This window comes from Pseudophryne corroboree, chromosome 1, assembly GCF_028390025.1.
Source record: "Pseudophryne corroboree isolate aPseCor3 chromosome 1, aPseCor3.hap2, whole genome shotgun sequence".
NCBI lineage: Eukaryota > Metazoa > Chordata > Amphibia > Anura > Myobatrachidae > Pseudophryne > Pseudophryne corroboree.
This window is the reverse complement of record NC_086444.1, coordinates 314,804,663-314,823,888: the sequence shown is the minus strand read 5'-3', so window position 1 is coordinate 314,823,888 and position 19,226 is coordinate 314,804,663. Positions and strand designations below refer to the sequence as shown.

Genomic DNA, 19,226 nt, shown 5'->3' with positions numbered 1-19,226 from the left:
AGGGGCGTGTGGCTGAAAACGCTACCGTTTCCGGAAAAAACGCAGGAGTGGCCGGGGAAACGGTGGGAGTGCCTGGGCGAACGCTGGGTGTGTTTGTGACGTCAACCAGGAACGACAAGCACTGAAATGATCGCACAGGCAGAGTAAGTCTGGAGCTACTCTGAAACTGCTAACTCGTTTGTAATCGCAATATTGCGCGTACGTCGGTCGCAATTTTAAGAAGCTAAGATTCACTCCCAGTAGGCGGCGGCTTAGCGTGTGTAACTCTGCTACATTCGCCTTGCGAGCGAACAACTCGGAATGAGGGCCATGGTGTGTTGTATATGCATTGATAAGCTTTCGATAACTGCATATGCACTATACACTTGGTTTAAATAACCTGTTTTCGTTTATATCTTGGGGGTAGATTTACTAACGTGTCTAAAGATGACTACACACTTAGCTAATTTTTTCCCTCCTGAGCGATATAGTTTACTATATCGCCCAGTGTGTATGCAGCTGACAACGGCCGAAGCATGGCCCTGCGTGTTGTTTGTTGTTAACGACCCTCGGTGTCGACCGTACAAACAGCTCAATTTGGACTCATCGTCCAAAGATGCATGTACAGCCCGGCCGCAGTCGCTCACGGAGCACATCGCCTAGTGTGTACACACCTTATAACAAAAGTTATGTTACTCATAGCAGCCACAGAAATGTAGCAATAGAGAAATTATAGCTAGATACTAATTGGTTGCTATGAGTAACAACATTATTTGGCATGGGAATAATTGTATGTGTTTGTTCATATGGGATCCGGTCTCTAAGTCGACAGTAACTAGGTCGACAATGTCTAGGTCGACCACTATTGGTGTCTAGGTCAACAGGGTCTTTAGGTCGACATGTTTTAGGTCGACAGGTCAAAAGGTCGACATGAGTTTTTCACATTTTTTTTTCTTTTTTTGAACCTTTTCATACTTAACGATCCACGTGGACAACGATTGGAATGGTAATCTGTGCCGAGCGAAGCGAGGCTCCTTGCCCGAAGCTTGGCGAGCGAAGCGAGCCATGTGAGGGGACATGGTGCACTAATTGGGGTTCCCGGTCACTCTACAAAGAAAACGACACCAAAAAATTCATGTCGACCTTTTGACCTGTCGACCTAGACATTGTCGACCTAGTTACTGTCGACCTTCAATACCACACCCTTTCATATGTTTTAGAAAAATCAATAATATAAAAAAAACTGCATTTACAACATCAGCAAAATTTAAGTTTGCATAGTTAACAGCTGGTACATGCGTGTTAATGAGTAAACTTCTTTTCAGCAGTGAGTGCAGGATCTGATCTGTACTCTCTTTCCAGGCTTCATATTTGTTATCCTCATATGCCTTCATTCTTCTTGCCACTTCCAAATATTTTGCCTTTGCCTGAGAAACAACAGAAACACATATAAGAACAGATTGCAAGTGTCCAACGGTGGTGATAATGGGTGATCAGTATGTACTAAGAGATCATAGGCTGATTCTGAGTTGAGGGCAAAGGAAAAATAAACACTTAGGGGGTAATTCCAAGTTGATCGCAGCAGGATTTTTTTTTAGCAGTTGGGCAAAACCATGTGCACTGCAAGGGAGGCAGATATAACATGTGCAGAGAGAGTTAGATTTGGGTGGGGTGTGTTCAATCTGCAATCTAATTTGCAGTGTAAAAATAAAGCAGCCAGTATTTACCCTGCACAGAAATAAAATAACCCACCCAAATCTAACTCTCTCTGCACATCAGGGCCGTAACTACGTGTGTGCCAAGTGGGCTTGGCACACAGCGCAGTTGCCCTGAGTGCGCACGGCCAGCGGCCTGTAATGAGTCAAATTGACTCATTACATGCCGCCTCTGAAGTCTGCGCCGTGCGCCGCAGCCGCGCTGGAGGAGAGAGAAGCGCCGGAGGCAGCTGAGAAGGAGGAGGAGGGAGGGGGACTGGAGCCGCAGCAGCGCTATTTCATTGGTAGTAAGCGCCGCTGCAGCATCCCCCTCTCCTTCCGTATAGGCTGCCCGGCGCTGCTGTGGATGCTGGGATGCGGTTCCTCCATCCCAGCATCCACAGCAGCGCCAGGCAGCCTATATGGAAGGAGAGGGGGATGCTGCAGCGGCGCTTACTACCAATGACATAGCGCTGCTGCGGCTCCAGTCCCCCTCCCTCCTCCTCCTTGTCCGATGCCTGCACAGAGGGAGATGCCAGCACGAGGAGCCTGTCAGCGGGGAGAAGGTAAGTTTATCCCTCTGTCTCTTTCTCTCTCTTTCCCTCTCTCTCTCTCTCTCAGGGGGACACCGTCTGCCATAATGTGTAAAAAGGGGGCCTGGCTGCTGCAATGTGTAAAAAGGGGTCCTGGTGCCGCAATGTGTAAAAAGGGGGCCTGGCTGCCGCAATGTGTAAAAAGGGGGCCTGGCTGCCGCAATGTGTAAAAAGGGGGACTGGCTGCCGCAATGTGTAAAAAGGGGGACTGGCTGCCGCAATGTGTAAAAAGGGGGACTGGCTGCCGCAATGTGTAAAAAGGGGGCCTGGCTGCCGCAATGTGTAAAAAGGGGGACTGGCTGCTGCAATGTGTAAACATGGGGACTGGCTGCCGCAATGTGTAAAAAGGGGAACTGGCTGCCGCAATGTGTAAAAAGGGGAACTGGCTGCCGCAATGTGTAAAAAGGGGGCCTGGCTGCCGCAATGTGTAAAAAGGGGGACTGGCTGCCGCAATGTGTAAAAAGGGGAACTGGCTGCCGCAATGTGTAAAAAGGGGGCCTGGCTGCCGCAATGTGTAAAAAGGGGGACTGGCTGCCGCAATGTGTAAAAAGGGGGACGCTGTCTGCTGTAATGTATAAAAGGGGCTCTACCTGGTGTAGTGGCGCTACTGTGCAGCGTAATTTGAATAATGGAGACTACTGTGCACCGTAGTATGACTTGCTATTATTTTGTGGCCACGCCCCTTCCCCATGAAGCCACGCCCCTATATATTTTCCGCGCGCCTACAACGCGCACTGCCCCTATCTTGCATGGGGGGGGGGGGCCAATGTCGTTTCTTGCACACAGCGCTAAAATGCCTAGTTACGGCACTGCTGCACATGTTATATCTGCCTCCCCTGCAGTGCACATGGTTTTGCCCAACTGCTAAAAAAAAAGTCTGCTGCGATCAACTTGGAATTACCCCCTTAATGTTTACACCTGGAACAAACCATTTTTTTTAATGCAAGGGATGCAATTTTTTTCATGCAGGGTAAATACTGGCAGCTTGCTATGTAGCCCACACATACTGGACAGCTTTATTTTTATACTTCACAATTTAGATTAGAGTTTGGACACGCCCCTCTGCATCTCTCTGCACATTTTACTTCTGCTTCCCCTGCAGAGTTGGGATATGCCCATCTGCATCTCTCTGCACATTTTACTTGTGCTTCACCTGCAGTTTGGACACGCCCCTCTGCATCTCTCTACACATTTGACTTCTGCTTCCCTTGCAGAGTTGGGACACGCCCCTCTGCATATCTCTGCACATTTTACTTCTGCTTCACCTGCAGAGTTTGGACATGCCCCTCTGTATCTCTTTGCACATTTTACTTCTGCTTCACCTGCAGAGTTTGGACATGGCCCTCTGCACATTTTATTTTTGCTTCCCCTGCAGAGTTTGGACATGCGCCTCTGCATCTCTCTGCACATTTTAGTTCTGCTTAACCTGCAGAGTTTGGACACTCCACTCTGCACATTTTATTTTTGCTTCCCCTGCAGAGTTCGGACATGCCCCTCTGCATCTCTCTGCACATTTTATTTCTGCTTCTCCTGCAGAGTTTGGGCATGCCCCTCTGCATCTCTTTGCACATTTTACCTCTGCTCCACCTGCAGTGCAACATGATTTTACCAAGGTGCAAAGTTATTTACTTTTTTTGCTTGTTCCCAACTCACAAGCAGACACATTATGGGCTATCAATATATTATATAAAGGGTTTTCCATTTTTTGGGACACCACCACTGTTTAGTGGTTCCCCTGTAAAGTAATTCAGTGGTGGTTCTTCAAGAGATACAACACAGATTTATTGGTAGTGATTCTGAGTCAGTAAATTTTACAATGTAAGGGCTGCAAATATAGATTTTTATTTTGTTACACGATGGATACATACTGGCTGCTTTTGCAAGTAGCATGCTGGTAATCCATGCTTTTACATACTTCCCAACTGTCCCGATTTCCATGGCACAGTCACGATTTTTTGGGACTGTCCTGCTGTCCCACACGTGGGGTGCAGTGTCCCGCGGTGGGGGGATGGGGCAGTTGGGAGGCTCCTGTCATCGCTGTCCTGCTTAGCAGAGCAGCGGAGAATAGACGCTGTGCGCAAGCTATGGGCATTTTAGTCCATTTAAAAACCATCAACTTTTTTACAAGGTCCAGGACAGTTAATTGTTTAGATCTGAGCAATAAATTACTAGTGTTTCATCACAGAAAACCATAAAGTTGGTCAGATCATGAGTGAAATTGTATTGTAGGGAGCAAATACTGTGATTACACTCAAGGTATGCATGTTCTCCAGAGTCTCCTACATGCCTTGATGGATCTGGACCAAACTTGGTACACATACCCTTCATTGTCCAACTTGAAATACAGGTGGGGTTTCAAAAGAAAAAACCCAGGGCCCCAATCTTGAAAATGCATATAGAAAAAGTATTGGTCTATTTCTGTTGTCTGTCTGTGAGGTCATGCTGTGATGTCATAATGGTGGCAACTGCCTATATCAGGACTTTGCTGCTGTCCTTTCTCATACTCCTCCAGAGACACTCATAGATCACCAGCAGTAGGCGATATCACAGAAAAAGCTACTTACATAAGGTTAGTGACTTGGATTGTGATTAATGAGTCAGAGGAAAATATAAATTATCAACAGATATACAAACCCTTCATCATCCTACTTAAAATACTGGGATTCAACTAACATGAATCAGTGACATGTGGTGAGGTAGGTTATGCAGAGCCTTTCCTGTCATACTAACGTATACGCCAGAGTTTTCATTAAACAAAGTATATGAAAAATACAAAGAATATATTATAAAGATCTTCTTTATATTATTCTAATAATTTTATAGTCTGGAGTAAAAAGTCTATGGCAAGTGAGGCACTGCCTACCTTTTCCGCACATTTCTGATCAAAACTCAGTAAATCTCCAGCAATATATACTGCTGCACCTGTGTATAATGCCCACATGAACCCCTTCGCCCATTTATTGTGTGTTATTAAATCTGGCTGTGGAACTAGCCAATGTGTATCCTGAGCCATTTACCTCACCGCACGTCCCTGGTATGTATGTATGTATGTATGTATGTATGTATGTTCTTCATCATAGACTCCTACATGGCTTGATGGTTCTGAACCAAACTTGGTACACAAACCCTTCATAATCCAATTTAAAATTCTAGTTTCAAGTAAAAAAAAATCCACCCATTGCGTGGCCAGGGCCCATATCACAAAAATGCATATAGAAAATGCATTGGTCGGTTTGTGTGTCTGTGTGGTTAGCTAGTCCTGACCAGTCTGGTGGAGTCTGTGAAGTCATGCTGTGATGTCATAATGGTAACAACTGCCTACATCAGGACTTTGTTGCAGCTGCTGCTGCCCTTTCTCAAACTCCTCCAGAGCCCTAGGAACACACAGCTCACAAGCAGGCGATATCACCGGAAAAGCTACTCATATAAGGTTAGTGATTGGACAAAGACTTAGTGCAATGCGGAGGCAGCAGACTTGGAGTGTGATTAAGGAGAGTCAAAGGAAGATAGTAATTACTGACAATTACACAAACCCTTCATTATCCAACTTCAAATACTGGCAGGGTTTCCACTAATAAAACCCCCCCACCCTTTTTGGGGAAAGGACCATATCTATCTATCTATCTATCTATCTATCTATCTATCTATCTATCTATATATAAAACCTTTTTCAAGACAGGCTGTACATCAAATTTAAGAAGTTCAACAGTCACTTGGGTGTATAATACATCTGTGGCTCACTTAGCGACCATCTTTGAAATCACATCTTCCTCACATAGAGCAGAGTAATGAACATTCAAAATAGATTACACTGATCATCTCCATGTTTAAGACCAGATGCAGCCACCAATGCTTCAATATCATAAACATAAGCTTTGCTCAAACAGCTTCAGTCTGCTTGTGGCTGCACACAATGTGTGCTCTATGTGAGGAAGATGTGATTTCAAAGATGGTTGCTAAGTGAAATTATTTAAAGCGAGAGTGCACCCTCCACCGAGTGGAATTTGCGATATCCAAGTGGACCGGACCACGGCCTATTGGGAGCACCCGTCAAAGTGATCTAGCATGAGATGAGAGTGCGGGACATTGTGTGGGTATATCTATCTATAGTATATACATATTTATGTATGTATGTAGGTACAAACTTCCCAAAGTGGTAATAATATAGGATACCAGAAGACAAAGTAGGAAGTTGGGGTTGGTCGGACCTTGCGGCAGATAGCGCCAACCAAAATTGTGATCCAGAGAGCCTGTTCTGGGCCTTTCACTGGATTTGGAAGAAGAATTTTATGGCTTAAATACTCTAATCTTGTCACTTTGGTCCAACTCAACTTTTGCTTCATCCATTGTTGCCACCCCCCACCCAGTTGAATCAAATTTCTCATTCACCTACAATGCACTTGCTTCTCCATCCTACATCTCCACCTTCTCCACACACACTCCATCTCTCCACTACTTTAACAACCAGTTATTCTTATTCCTCTTGATTCCACTCCAGTCTTTATGATTTTTCTCCCGCTGTTATGGTATGTCATTATACTCTCAGACTTTCCCCTAGTTTCTCAACTTTTAAAGCTAACTTATTCAATTAAGGCCATCATCCCTCATCTTAACTCTCCAGGATCCAAATCTTATCCCCTTTTTCTCCACATCCACCAATTATTACGTAGAATGTAAGATCTAGTAAGCAGATCCTTCTCTTTCTCTTTTCTCTAAGTAATTATATAATTTCAGAGTTGTAAGTATATAATGGTTTTTATATCAATTTGTGTTTCTGTCTGAAATCTTGTTGAATGTTCTATGCCTATGTATGGTATTGCAGAACCCTTATGTTGTCTTATAGATAAAAGTATTAAAGACGACAGAAGAAGATAGAGGAAAGCGACAGAAGAAGACAACGACAGAAGAAGACAATGATGACAGAACAAGAAAGAAGAAGCAAGAAAAAGAGAGACGAAAAATGAAAGAAAGAAAGAAAGAAAGAAAGAAAGAAAGAAAGAAAGAAAGAAAGAAAGAAAGAAAGAAAGAAAGAAAGAAAGAAAAAAGAAAAAAAGACAGTATTAAAAACGACAGAAGATAGAAGAAAGTGTCAGAAGACAACAACAGAAGAAAACAACCGATGACAGACAGAACAAGAAAGAAGAAGCAAGATAGAGACAAAAAAAAGAAGCAGAAAAAAGCATGAAGAAAAAGAAAGAAAAATGAAAGAAGAAAGAAAGAAAAATGAAAGAAGCAGAAAGATAAAGGTAAGAAGAAAGAAAATAATGTTTCTATGCCTATATATGGTATTGCAGAACCCTTATATTGTCTTATAGATAAAAGTATTAAAGACGACAGAAGAAAGAGGAAAGCGACAGAAGAAGACAACGACAGAAGAAGACAATGATGACAACAAGAAAGAAGAAGCAACAAAAAGAGAGACGAAAAATGAAAGAAAGAAAGAAAGAAAGAAAGAAAGAAAGAAAAAAAGAAAGAAAAAAGAAAGAATTACAGACGACAGAAGATAGAAGAAAGCATCAGAAGACAACAACAGAAGAAAACAACCGATGACAGACAGAACAAGAAAGAAGAAGCAAGATAGAGACAAAAAAAAGAAGCAGAAAAAAGCATGAAGAAAAAGAAAGAAAAATGAAAGAAGAAAGAAAGAAAAATGAAAGAAGCAGAAAGATAAAGGTAAGAAGAAAGAAAATAATGTTTCTATGCCTATATATGATATTGCAGAACCCTTATGTTGTCTTATAGATAAAAGTATTAAAGACGACAGAAGAAGATAGAGGAAAGCGACAGAAGAAGACAACGACAGAAGACAACGATGACAGACAGAACAAGAAAGAAGAAGCAAGAAAAAGAGACACAAAGAAAGAAAGAAAGAAAGAAAGAAAGAAAGAAAAGAAAAAAGCAGAAAAAAATCATGAAGAAAAAGAAAGAAAAATTAAAGAAGAAAAATGAAAGAAGAAATAAAGAAAAAAGAAAGAAGCAGAAAGATAAAGGTAAGAAGAAAGAAAAGAATGTTTCTATGCCTATGTATGGTATTGCAGAACCCTTATGTTGCCTTATTGATAAAAGTATTAAAGACAAAAGAAGAAGATAGAAGAAAGCAACAGAAGACAACGACAGAAGACAACGATGACAGACAGAACAAGAAAGAAGAAGCAAGAAAAAGAGAGACAAAAAAGAAAGAAGCAGAAAAAAGCATGAAGAAAAAGAAAGAAAAATGAAAGAAAGAAAATGAAAGAAGAAAAAAGAAAGATGCAGAAAGATAAAGGTAAGAAGAGAGAAAATAATGTTTCTATGCCTATGTATGGTATTGCAGAACCCTTATGTTGTTTTATTTATAAAAGTATTAAAGATGACAGAAGAAGATAGAATTAAGTGACAGAAGAAGACAACGATGACAGACAGAACAAGAAAGAAGCAAGAAAAAGAGAGACAAAAAAGACAGAAATAAAAGAAGCAGAAAAAAAGCATAAAGAAAAAGAAAGAAAAATGAAAGAAGAAAGAAAAATGAAAGAAAGAAAAAAAGAAGCAGAAAGCTAAAGGTAAGAAGAAAGAAAATAATGTTTCTATGGCTATGTATGGTATTGCAGAACCCTTATGTTGTCTTATAGAAGAAAGCGACAGAAGAAGACAATGACAGAAGACAATGATGACAGACAGAACAAGAAAGAAGAAGCAAGAAAAAGAGAGACAAAAAAAGAAAAATTGAAAGAAAGAAAGAAAAGAAAGAAGCAGAAAAAAAGTATGAAGCAAAAGAAAGAAAAATGACAGAAAGAAAATGAAAGAAGAAAGAAAAAAGAAAGAAGTAGAAAGATAAAGTTAAGAAGAAAGAAAATAATGTTTCTATGCCTGTGTATGGTATTGCAGAACCCTTATATTTTCTTATAGATAAAAGTATTAAAGACGACAGAAGATAGAGGAAAGCGACAGAAGAAGACAACGATGACAGAACAAGAAAGAAGAAGCAAGAAAAAGAGAGACAAAAAAAGAAAGAAAAATGAAAGAAATAAAAATAAAAGAAAGTATTAAAGACGACAGAAGATAGAAGAAAGCGTCAGAAGACAATAACAGAAGAAAACAACCGATGACAGACAGAACAAAAAAGAATAAGCAAGATAAAGACAGACAAAAAAAGAAAGAAGCAGAAAAAAGCATGAAGAAAAAGAAAGAAAAATTAAAGAAGAAAGAAAGAAAAATGAAAGAAGCAGAAAGATAAAGGTAAGAAGAAAGAAAATAATGTTTCTATGCCTATGTATGGTATTGCAGGAACCTTGTGTTGTCTTATAAATAAAAGTATTAAAGACGACAGAAGAAGATAGAGGAAAGTGACAGAAGAAGACAACGACAGAAGACAACGATGACAGACAGAACAAGAAAGAAGAAGCAAGAAAAAGAGAGACAAAAAAGAAAGAAAGAAAGAAAAGAAAAAAAGCATGAAGAAAAAGAAAGAAAAATGAAAGAAAAATTAAAGAAAAATGAAAGAAAAATGAAAGAAGCAGAAAGATAAAGGTAAGAAGAAAGAAAAGAATGTTTCTATGCCTATGTATGGTATTGCAGAACCCTTATGTTGTCTTTTTGATAAAAGTATTAAAGATGAAAGTAGAAAATAGAAGAAAGCAACAGAAGAAGACAACGACAGAAGACAACGATGACAGACAGAACAAGAAAGAAGAAGCAAGAAAAGAGAGACAAAAAAAAAGCAGAAAAAAAGCATGAAGAAAAAGAAAGAAAGAAAGAAAGAAAGAAAAAAAGAAAGAAAGAAAAAAAGAAAGAAAAAAGAAAGAAAGAAAGTATTAAAGACGACAGAAGATAGAAGAAAGCGTCAGAAGACAACAACAGAAGAAAACAACCGATGACAGACAGAACAAGAAAGAAGAAGCAAGATAGAGACAAAAAAAAGAAGCAGTAATAAGCATGAAGAAAAAGAAAGAAAAATGAAAGAAGAAAGAAAGAAAAATGAAAGAAGCAGAAAGATAAAGGTAAGAAGAAAGAAAATAATGTTTCTATGCCTATATATGATATTGCAGAACCCTTATGTTGTCTTATAGATAAAAGTATTAAAGACGACAGAAGAAGATAGAGGAAAGCGACAGAAGAAGACAACGATGACAGACAGAACAAGAAAGAAGAAGCAAGAAAAAGAGACACAAAAAAGAAAGAAAGAAAGAAAGAAAAGAAAAAAGCAGAAAAAATCATGAAGAAAAAGAAAGAAAAATTAAAGAAGAAAAATGAAGAAAAAAAGAAAGAAAGAAAAAAGAAAGAAGCAGAAAGATAAAGGTAAGAAGAAAGAAAAGAATGTTTCTATGCCTATGTATGGTATTGCAGAACCCTTATGTTGCCTTATTGATAAAAGTATTAAAGACAAAAGAAGAAGATAGAAGAAAGCAACAGAAGACAACGACAGAAGACAACGATGACAGACAGAACAAGAAAGAAGAAGCAAGAAAAAGAGAGACAAAAAAGAAAGAAGCAGAAAAAAGCATGAAGAAAAAGAAAGAAAAATGAAAGAAAGAAAATGAAAGAAGAAAAAAGAAAGATGCAGAAAGATAAAGGTAAGAAGAGAGAAAATAATGTTTCTATGCCTATGTATGGTATTGCAGAACCCTTATGTTGTTTTATTTATAAAAGTATTAAAGATGACAGAAGAAGATAGAATTAAGTGACAGAAGAAGACAACGATGACAGACAGAACAAGAAAGAAGCAAGAAACAGAGAGACAAAAAAGACAGAAATAAAAGAAGCAGAAAAAAAGCATAAAGAAAAAGAAAGAAAAATGAAAGAAGAAAGAAAAATGAAAGAAAGAAAAAAAGAAAGAAGCAGAAAGCTAAAGGTAAGAAGAAAGAAAATAATGTTTCTATGGCTATGTATGGTATTGCAGAACCCTTATGTTGTCTTATAGATAAAAGTATTAAAGACGACAGAAGAAGATAGAAGAAAGCGACAGAAGAAGACAATGACAGAAGACAATGATGACAGACAGAACAAGAAAGAAGAAGCAAGAAAAAGAGAGACAAAAAAAGAAAAATTGAAAGAAAGAAAGAAAGAAAAGAAAGAAGCAGAAAAAAAGTATGAAGCAAAAGAAAGAAAAATGAAAGAAAGAAAATGAAAGAAGAAAGAAAAAAGAAAGAAGTAGAAAGATAAAGTTAAGAAGAAAGAAAATAATGTTTCTATGCCTATGTATGGTATTGCAGAACCCTTATATTTTCTTATAGATAAAAGTATTAAAGACGACAGAAGATAGAGGAAAGCGACAGAAGAAGACAACGATGACAGAACAAGAAAGAAGAAGCAAGAAAAAGAGAGACAAAAAAAGAAAGAAAATGAAAGAAATAAAAATAAAAGAAAGTATTAAAGACGACAGAAGAAAGAAGAAAGCGTCAGAAGACAATGACAGAAGAAAACAACCGATGACAGACAGAACAAGAAAGAATAAGCAAGATAAAGAGAGACAAAAAAAGAAAGAAGCAGAAAAAAGCATGAAGAAAAAGAAAGAAAAATTAAAGAAGAAAGAAAGAAAAATGAAAGAAGCAGAAAGATAAAGGTAAGAAGAAAGAAAATAATGTTTCTATGCCTATGTATGGTATTGCAGGAACCTTATGTTGTCTTATAAATAAAAGTATTAAAGACGACAGAAGAAGATAGAGGAAAGTGACAGAAGAAGACAACGACAGAAGACAACGATGACAGACAGAACAAGAAAGAAGAAGCAAGAAAAAGAGAGACAAAAAAGAAAGAAAGAAAGAAAAGAAAAAAGCAGAAAAAAAGCATGAAGAAAAAGAAAGAAAAATGAAAGAAAAATTAAAGAAAAATGAAAGAAGAAAGAAAGAAAAAAGAAAGAAGCAGAAAGATAAAGGTAAGAAGAAAGAAAATAATGTTTCTATGCCTATGTATGGTATTGCAGAACCCTTATGTTGTCTTTTTGATAAAAGTATTAAAGACGAAAGAAGAAAATAGAAGAAAGCAACAGAAGAAGACAACGACAGAAGACAACGATGACAGACAGAACAAGAAAGAAGAAGCAAGAAAAGAGAGACAAAAAAAAGCAGAAAAAAAGCATGAAGAAAAAGAAAGAAAAATGAAAGAAAGAAAGAAAATGAAAGAAGAAATAAGCAGAAAGATAAAGGTAAGAAGAGAGAAAATAATGTTTCTATGCCTATGTATGGTATTGCAGAACCCTTATGTTGTTTTATTTATAAAAGTATTAAAGATGACAGAAGAAGATAGAATTAAGTGACAGAAGAAGACGACAGAAGAAGACAACGATGACAGACAGAACAAGAAAGAAGAAGCAAGAAAAAGAGACAAAAAAGACAGAAAGAAAAGAAGCAGAAAAAAGCATAAAGAAAAAGAAAGAAAAATGAAAGAGGAAAGAAAAATGAAAGAAAGAAAAAAAGAAAGAAGCAGAAAGCTAAAGGTAAGAAGAAAGAAAATAATGTTTCTATGGCTATGTATGGTATTGCAGAACCCTTATGTTGTCTTATAGATAAAAGTATTAAAGACGACAGAAGAAGATAGAAGAAAGCGACAGAAGAAGACAATGACAGAAGACAATGATGACAGACAGAACAAGAAAGAAGAAGCAAGAAAAAGAGAGACAAAAAAAGAAAAATTGAAAGAAAGAAAGAAAGAAAGAAAAGAAAGAAGCAGAAAAAAAGTATGAAGCAAAAGAAAGAAAAATTAAAGAAAAATTAAAGAAAAATGAAAGAAGAAAGAAAGAAAAATGAAAGAAGCAGAAAGATAAAGGTAAGAAGAAAGAAAATAATGTTTCTATGCCTATGTATGGTATTGCAGAACCCTTATGTTGTCTTTTTGATAAAAGTATTAAAGATGAAAGTAGAAAATAGAAGAAAGCAACAGAAGAAGACAACGACAGAAGACAACGATGACAGACAGAACAAGAAAGAAGAAGCAAGAAAAGAGAGACAAAAAAAGCAGAAAAAAAGCATGAAGAAAAAGAAAGAAAAATGAAAGAAAGAAAATGAAAGAAGAAAAAAGCAGAAAGATAAAGGTAAGAAGAGAGAAAATAATGTTTCTATGCCTATGTATGGTATTGCAGAACCCTTATGTTGTTTTATTTATAAAAGTATTAAAGATGACAGAAGAAGATAGAATTAAGTGACAGAAGAAGACGACAGAAGAAGACAACGATGACAGACAGAACAAGAAAGAAGAAGCAAGAAAAAGAGAGACAAAAAAGACAGAAAGAAAAGAAGCAGAAAAAAAGCATGAAGAAAAAGACAGAAAAATGAAAGAAGAAAAAAAGAAAAATGAAAGAAAGAAAAAAAGAAAGAAGCAGAAAGCTAAAGGTAAGAAGAAAGAAAATAATGTTTCTATGGCTATGTATGGTATTGCAGAACCCTTATGTTGTCTTATAGATAAAAGTATTAAAGACGACAGAAGAAGATAGAAGAAAGCGACAGAAGAAGACAAAGACAGAAGACAATGATGACAGACAGACAGACAGAACAAGAAAGAAGAAGCAAGAAAAAGAGAGACAAAAAAAGAAAAATAGAAAGAAAGAAAGAAAGAAAGGAAAGAAGCAGAAAAAAAGCATGAAGCAAAAGAAAGAAAAATGAAAGAAAATGAAAGAAGAAAGAAAGAAAAATGATAGAAGCAGAAAGATAAAGTTAAGAAGAAAATAATGTTTCTATGCCTATGTATGGTATTGCAGAACCCTTATATTGTCTTATAGAAAATTGTTTTACAGAAGACTCTTGTGTGGGTGCACTCTTGTATTGATTTGTTTATATGAAAATATTAAAACATAACTTTTAGTTAATTTAAAATAAATCCACACTTACTTAGTCCACCACAATTAGACATAAGCTATAATGATACATATATATGCCTCAGCCCGCCCGCATCTCGGAGAGATACCATATATAATTGATGTGGCTGATTAGTGTAAAAGGCTGGAGCGAGTATGAGCAAAAGCCAGTCGATTTGTAAATTGGAAAAATTGGAAATGTTCTGGTTAGTCTATGCTAATAGACTTAAGGAGGGATGTAGACACTATAGCTCTACACCCTGATCCTATCCCACCAGCACAAGCTCAGCTTGTGTTAATAAGACCTCAAAGGGTCAATGAACTGGACTGTTGTAGGGAGTATAGATCCTGGATTGTATTGAAACTAATCAGATCTATGAAGTATCAGGGAAGGCAGTACCTAAATCCTGGATTGTATTGAAAACAAATCAGATCTGTGAGGTATCAGGGAAGGCGGTACTTAAGAAGAGTATTCAGTATCAGGTAAAGAGATGAACGAGAGAGATGATTTGATAAAAATGTGGTGATCCTGCTGTTGGTATATAGTCGAGAAAGGTCATGAATTACAACACCGGGTATTCTCTGGGGTCCCCCTCACAGATACTGGCCCAGCCCACCACCGTTTTGCTTCCAAGATCGGACGAGATCGGGCTCTGTCGGTGGGGTATGGTAGTAATTTCTCGGGCCCTCTATAACCGACTTACCAATGAGAGTGCACCTAAGGAAAATTGGGAGAGAAGATAGAAAATGTAGCGGATCTGCTGTCTACGTTAGGCACAGGATGACCCTGTGGATCATAGATGAGAGTCCGCGGATAAAATAGAGAGGAAAAATAGAAAGAGAAGGTGGAAAAGTGGAGAGAGGAATAAATTAGGCCTGGCACTGGTATCAGTATTGATATCGAACCGGAGCTATGTCAAATTGAGTTTGTTGTGCATAGGACAAAAAGATTGGCAATAATAAATATTAAATATGTTGGGCCGACACATACAGGGATAAGCCAGAAAAATTCACGATATTGGGTATGTTGAGCAATAACCCTCTTTCCCAGCGGAATCAAATTGAGGGGGGGCACACTGGCCCTACTAGGTGCTAATTACACCACTTGCTATTACACATGCATATATTGAATCCCTATGCAAAAATATTCAGAGAAAGGTTATCAAAGTCAAAAAACAATCAGTGTCCATGTGCGCTGGTGGCTAAAAAATGTAGTAGCCAGACAAAAACAGTCTCTGCCCAGATCTCTGGGCCACCCTAAATAGGGTAAAAGTTGGTGGAAAAGGAATTACATATACGCAAGACGGGTAGTCAGTATTGCACAATCTATTAGTGAAAGCTTATTAATCGGAAAGAGGATTGACCTATTGAAGAAACAGTATAGTATATATTATATAGACTGGGAGCAATGTGATGAAACAATATCTGTCCAAAACCTAACCAAAATCCTACAATCCTCAGATGTATGTAAATTAAAGATCGGCATAAATCAATCCTGTAAGAGGTTTAAATGTCTGTCCCAATGCCGTTGTTATAGAATCAGATAAATGAATAAGAGTGTACCGGTCCCTGCCCAGGTCCCTGGGTCAGTCTCAGGTTACCAGAAAGTGCTCCTTAGGTCCTTAGTTCATATTGGAATTAATGAATAAGAGTGTACCGGTAACTGCCCAGGTCCCTGGGTCAGTCTCAGGTTACCAGGATCCAGAAAGTACTCCTTAGGTCCTTAGATCATGCTGGAAAACGCGTTTCACCCGTCCTGCGGGCTTGTTCACTTCCAATGCTGCTGGTTCACATGCTAGCTGGGGTTTAAATACCTGTTTAATTGGAGATAGGCCAATAGCTGTAGTGTGCTTAATTAACTGAAATCATCCTCAGGCCTCCGCTGTGCTTAGCGGAAGTGAGGTATTTGGTCCGGTTGCTAAGCAACCTTTGCATGGTGCCTTGCTCAGAAATAGGAGTGGAGAGAAAATAATAAAATATTAATGCTACCCCCTACCCACTCGTTATTGCTGTTCGTTGACGCCATCTCACACATGGGGCAGTAGAAATCTACTATTGCCTACCTGGATGTGGCTTGTCGTAGCCCCAGCGGCTCTCTGGCAGCGTAACGTCATATCCGGTAGTCTAGTGGCGCAACGTCATATCCGGCGTATAGATCGAGACGTCACGTAGCTAAGAAACGTTGCTAAGTGTCACGTTGCTAAGGTTGCTGGGTTTAGATTATCCCGGCTGCTCTATGGTGGCGCCACGTCATATCCGGTAGTTGGATAGGACGTCTTGGTTGGGGCGTCATGTCGCTAGGCAACTAAAAGGCCTCGGGGCGTCATGTCCGGCCAGCGGATCAAACTGTGTTATTTCTTAAATATTGTTAGGTGATAATGCGCGATAAGATGGTAATTGTGTACCTGGCTATGTCGCCTGGTATATGAATAGTGCCCCATGTTAGTTGAGTGGCTACTAAAACAAGAGATATCTACATTCAGTAGATATTGATTGCTGTCATTCTCCGGTGTGTTGAGTATGTCATAACTGGCTGTCAGGCTGGTAGTGTGAAACAGATGTGGGTCAAACCCTGATGGTGGCCAATGTTCCTTATAAATAGAGTATGTGATTTTACTAAACCAATATTGATTAGGCCTGAATGTGCCCTGCCCTGGATTTTTTACTGCGGGGTGGCAGTCAGCGTGTTCTTGTTAAATCTAGGTAGTGCCCAGGTTAGGGTAGGTGTGTGTGTGTGTGAAGATAAAGTGTTGGGGGTGTTGAACAGTATAACCAGAGATGATTCCAGATTGATAGACCGGTGTGCGGACTAGACAGGTTAAAACAAGTAAGGTAGTCAATCCTACCGTGAGAGGTGGGGTAAATCCTTGATCCACAAGGTGGTGTTAAAAACTATTGTGACAAGGTGACCGTGAAGGCAGGTGATTCTTGGGTTATGGATGGGTGTGAGGTTGCGTATAACACCCATTTATTATTGGGTGTAAAATTGGTGAACCACCTAATAAGAGGGACAGGGAAAAGAGGGGGGGGGGGGGGGGGAGAAAAAAAACAAAAAGGGGGGGGGGAAGAAATGAAGGAGAAAACAGGGGGGGGGAATTGGTGGACACGCAACAAGTGTAAATGTCGAGGTAAGGTGACGAGTGCGTAGTAAGCAAATTCATATGCTAGGTGGGTGTGAAAAAGTGGGTGGGTAAAGGGTGTGAGGCGTTGTAGCGTGTATAAATATGGGGGGAGAGATGGGAGGGAGAGGCACTACTGGTGAGGAAATACATGAAGGGTAATGTCTTAAGAGGCAATTAATGCCTATTGTTGGGGACGGGAGGACACATCAGGCAGCAAATAAAATGGATAGGTTGTTTCGGACATCGGACCATCATCCCTGGGTGAATAGAGTCAGGTGGATAAGTTAAAGGCGCCATAATTCATGCTTTCATTAAGGCCCATTGGTTTATATGTGTTAAGTTTGAATATCCACTCTGTCTCTTTCTTTACTAGTTCTTTGGTCAGATCCCCTCCTCTGATGCCTAGCTGAACTTTTTCCAGGCCAAAGACTCTGAGTTCTTTTTGAAAGTCTGTGTGGCAGGAGTAAAAGTGCCTGGCAACCGAGGTCAATTTCCTCATCCGTGTGAGATCATTGGCGGCATTCCGACAAGTTCCCACATGTTCCAGTATCCGTTCCTTAAATTTCCGGGTCGTCATCCCTATATACTTCAAGTTACAACTGCATTCAATGCAGTAGATCAGGCCTTGTGTGCTGCAGTTGAAAAACCGATATTGAGTTTATTTTGGCTATCTGTCCCCTCAGTGCCTGCTATGCCCCCAGTGCCAGATACATATGCCACCACAGTGCCAGCTATGCCCCCAGTGCCAGATACACATGTCCCCACAGTGCCTGCTATGCCCCCAGTGCCAGATACACATGTCCCCACAGTGCCTGCTATTCCCCAAATGCCAGATATGCCCCCAATGCCTGCTATGCCCCCAGTGCAGATACACATGTCCCCACAGTGCCTGCTATGCCCCCAGTGCCAGATACACATGTCCCCATAGTGCCTGCTATGCCCCCAGTGCCAGATATGCCCCCAGTGCCTGCTATGCCCCCAGTGCCAGATATGCTCCCAGTACAAGATACACATGTCCCACAGTGCCTGCTATGCCCCCAGTGCCAGATATGCCCCCAGTGCCTGCTATGCCCCCAGTGCCAGATATGCTCCCAGTGCAAGATACACATGTCCCCACAGTGCCTGCTATGCCCCCAGTGCCTGCTATGCCCCCAGTGCAGATACACATGTCCCCACAGTGCCTGCTATGCTCCCCAGTGCCAGATACACATGTCCCCACAGTGCCAGATATGCCCCCAGTGCCAGATACACATGTCCCCACAGTGCCTGCTATGCCCCCAGTGCCAGATTTGCCCCCAATGCAGATACACATGTCCCCACAGTGCCTGCTATGCCCCCAGTGCCAGATACACATGTCCCCACAGTGCCTGCTATGCCCCCAGTTCCAGATATGCCCCCAGTGCCTGCTATGCCCCCAGTGCCTGCTATGCCCCCAGTGCCAGATACAAATGTCCCCACAGTGCTCACCAGTCCCCACCCCACACCTGCGACCCGCTCACCGCGCTGCTGCTGCTCACTCTCCGGCGGCGGTGTCTCTCTTCAATTAGGTGCCAGTCCGTGAGCCAATCAAAGCTCGCGGTCCGGCAGCCAATCAGGAGCCTTAGCTGCTGGTCCGCGAGCTCTGATTGGCTCACGGGCCGGTGCCAAATTGAAGAGAGACACTGCCACCAGAGAGGCGTGCGTGTGTCTGGGGCTGGGGGCAGCGGTGGCCAGGAGCCGACCGAGCCGCATGCGGCAGATGAAAGAGTCGCATGCGGCTAGAGAGCCGCGGGTTGGCCACCACTGGCATATCTCTGGAATGATAATCTGTGGTTACAATTATATAAGAACTATGTATTACAGTCATATTTATTAGTACTCCTATCCTAGTCCTATTTCCTTTATTTGAACTATTTTCTCATATAATGGACGGTACTCAATTGTTTTGCGCAACCGATCTCCCATCTAAAGTGACGGGAGATCACGCGGTGCAACTCGGTTGTTGTTTTTTCACGCTAATCGTGTCCATAAAGTGCTGGATGCGATCCTGAAAAGTGCCGTTTGTGCGCCCAAACGGGTCACTTTTTGAGCATTT

At 40.2% G+C, this 19,226-nt stretch overlaps 1 protein-coding gene across 1 annotated transcript in view; it reads right to left on the bottom strand.

Annotated features, from left to right (window-relative positions):
- Window positions 1–1,157: 1,157 nt before the first annotated feature.
- The window catches only part of LOC134935612 (uncharacterized), a 90,280-nt gene continuing 72,211 nt past the window's right edge, over window positions 1,158–19,226 (bottom strand). Inside the window, exon 4 of the mRNA XM_063930574.1 lies at window positions 1,158–1,406. Coding sequence (XP_063786644.1) covers window positions 1,158–1,406 — 249 coding nt within the window. The remainder of the gene's footprint in view (window positions 1,407–19,226) is intronic.